This window comes from Anopheles bellator, unplaced genomic scaffold (genome assembly GCF_943735745.2).
Source record: "Anopheles bellator unplaced genomic scaffold, idAnoBellAS_SP24_06.2 scaffold00275_ctg1, whole genome shotgun sequence".
Lineage (NCBI taxonomy): Eukaryota > Metazoa > Arthropoda > Insecta > Diptera > Culicidae > Anopheles > Anopheles bellator.
Genome location: NW_026684413.1, coordinates 3,943 through 7,168, shown reverse-complemented (window position 1 = coordinate 7,168; position 3,226 = coordinate 3,943). Strand labels below are relative to the sequence as shown.

At 35.2% G+C, this 3,226-nt stretch overlaps 1 protein-coding gene across 1 annotated transcript; it reads right to left on the bottom strand.

Annotated features, from left to right (window-relative positions):
* Positions 1-417: 417 nt before the first annotated feature.
* Positions 418-2,426, bottom strand: LOC131214214 (leucine-rich repeat flightless-interacting protein 2-like; the record flags this gene model as incomplete). Its single annotated transcript, XM_058208594.1, has 2 exons — positions 418-1,061; positions 2,242-2,426. Coding segments are annotated over 2 exons (296 nt in total), but the record flags the coding sequence as incomplete, so codon positions are not given.
* Between the last annotated feature and the right edge of the window lie 800 nt (positions 2,427-3,226).

The window sequence follows — 3,226 nt, the reverse complement described above, 5'->3', positions numbered from 1 at the left end:
TTTCCACTGGAAACTGTTGGTTCTCAAATTGGGTTCTCTGCCCACCTGAAAGAAAGGTCAAGAGATCCACTCTCCCCTCCCTGTAATAGGCAAACTAGCCAGAGAGGTAATAGAGAGTCGGTGATTGAGACCATTGCCTCGGGCAGAGACCCTCCCTTTTCTGTTGCTAGGCACCGCTTGCAAACTAGGAGGTCCTTCCTTCGCGGCGGCCTGTTTGCGAGAGGTGTCAGAAGTAACAATATTTGTTCTGTAAAAGTAGATTGCGAAGCATTAAATCTTGGTAATAAGAAATCAGTGAACGGTGGATTATCAGCGAAAACGGAAAGCTGCTCTGATTATGGAAGTCTTACCGAACTGAAAAGGATTTGAATGTATGTACAAATTGGACAAAAATAAAAGAAATCTTACAATATTTGTGAACATCTATTTTATTAAATTTTTAAAATACAGTGGTATTGCTATCGGACGTATCGGTAGAGAGTTGCGCTCGACAATTATGAATGTAACAAATGAAAATTAATAGGCACTTTCAACCAAATAGTCAGATAGACTAGATTACCTTTTTTAAGGTAACGTGTAATAAAAAATATAAAATTGCTATTCCAGTATGGTGGTACATTGAAAACAATAGCTTTTCTTGGACTTCCTATAATCATGGAACATAAGGAGTAAGTTGCGCACAAAACTTGATACTATTTGTGAATCGGTGAAAGATGTAAGAATCAAACAACTTACTTATTTTGTTTTGCTAATGTTGCAGTTGTTTCCGTTTTGAAAAATACACGGCTGCACTTGCAAAGGTTTTTAATGTTACTGCTAAAGAACTATAGTCAATGTCTGTCTACTTTTTGCCTTTCCTTTATGTGTGCATCTTCCCTAAGAAATGACAGCTGTATTCAGATAATTTAAATTTTTTAGTTGGCTGCAAAACATTTGTTATTAGTGTTTCATCATAGATCCTTTAACAAAGCACTCTTAGCATTTTTTAACTTATCTAGTCGCTTTAACAGGTGGTTGTTGGACGTTTCCAGTTCTTCCAATCGGTCCATAGCTTCACGATTCTGCGTATCATTGAAAACAGCAATGAGCGTATTAAAAATGCAACAGAGTAAAGAGAAAACACAACAAATTAATAGAATAAACACTTTGAGATGGACTTATGAATGCCCTCGTAGCTTTTGATTAAATGAATTCATTGTTGTTAGAAATGCGGAAGGAACGTAAAAGTGAATATGCTAAAGGTAAGAGATGGGCAACAACCCCACAAAGAAAACAATGAACCCGTACCTAAGATAGATATTAAGCGGCGTTGTAGTAAAAGAAGTAAGCACAATGGTAGAAATTGAAATCCAAAATCAAAATAGCATGCATATTTATAACTAAGAACGATGACAAAAAGGAACACACGTTCAGGCACCTACGGCTTAGTGTAACAACAATCCTGCACAACGTAAAGCATAACAAGTCGAGTGTATATACATTAGGTTTCGTTTCATTTTAGTTTTAAGCGTTTACATTCATCGTCACGTTATTATTTCGCTAGTGTATTTGTTATTCAAATACAGGTCTAATTAATTACTTTTCTACTATAAAGTACTAACTTGTTCCATATTTTAATGTCTTGAAACAACAATCAATTGGATGTTCATGTACCATCGATGTTTATTTTAGGAAAGCCGAGAATCGACAAAAAGACTGAACACTTAGATAAATTAAGAGATATTCCAGGCGTCTTTAATGTTATCAAGATCTTATTCAACGGTGACAGTTTGCTTAACTATGATTGCTGACGTTTCTTAATAAATCTCGTGGAAAGACTTTCTAAATTATACAGATCACATTTTATGTAGCATACACAAAACTGTAACTCACTAGTATCTTTGTTAGTACATGTATTTGGATTGTTTTTACTTAATTCAAAGTTTACACTAGATTGCACCTACCATTTTCTATATATTAGGTTTATTGACAATGACATTCGTCCCAAAACTGCACAATTATTGAGGGCTACATTTTAAATAGTACAGCGCAGTTAAATGAAATGTGGCACATATACGAGACAAAATAAAGTAAAATTGAAAATAAAAATAAGTCTCTCATTGAAAGAACTAGACGAACCCCAGACAATCCCCAATCAAATTCCACCCTTACCCTTCCGCCATCACCTTTCCATTCCTTTAAACCCATCCATACAAACAAACCTTGAATACCTATACTGTTGCAGTAATATTACTTACTTACCTCGCGTTGCAACTTTCTGCGCTCAATCTTAAGATCGTTCTCTGCTTTTTCTGCCGCCTCAGCTGTGCTTTTGTATCGAATAACTTGTGACTCTGATCTGGCAAGACCGGCTTGTAAATTCGCGATCTCCTGTTCTGCTTTTTGTAGCTTATATTTATACTCAGTAACCAGTTTACTTGCTTCACCTATAAGTAAATAGCACGAGGTTAGTTTTTCATGACGATTGGATGCACAAAATACAGCGTTTACTTGACAATAAAAATCCACGTTAACATGCCGCTACTCGAAATAATTTTGATTAAATGTTATATTTTCAGTATTTATCACAAGTATTAAAATTGAAATTCCAATGTCCAAAATCGCGAATGAATCAACCAGCTCTATCTCAAGATAGCGTTGATCGAATAAAATGGATATCTATAGAATGGTTGGCAATGGTATCGTATTCAACGAAAAGGGATTTTTTTGCACTTTGAGTCAAAAAAAAGAGGAAATTTGTTTTTAATAAAATCGTGTAGCAAGCCAGCACAACTCCGTGATGCGGTTGAACAGGAGTCACAAAAAGAAGAAGAAATGGTAGGCTTTGCTCTGCTCGTTGATCAACCAAAACGGGTATTTTATTGAACCTTCGTTTCAGCTATGCACCTACCCTAGCCTCTTTTAACGATTTTCCGCTCAAGCAAGAGCCGAATGTTATGCGATTACAGCTCAAAATTTATAATACAGAAGAAAAAAAAACGATTTTCCACTCTAGTTTAACTGTGGGGCTACATCAAGCGTGAAAACTAGCGTAAAATTAATTTGTAATGTCAAAACGTTTACGCTTCGTGTGGCAGCAAAAATATAAAAACGAAACGTGAAACGTGTTTACGTCCGTGTTTTTGGTCCAAGAAAATAGAAATAGAAGAGAAATTAATTGATTTCTGAATTTTTTTATCTGTTTTTTCCGATTTTGTTGCTATACCAGCAAATAAAAACATAAATT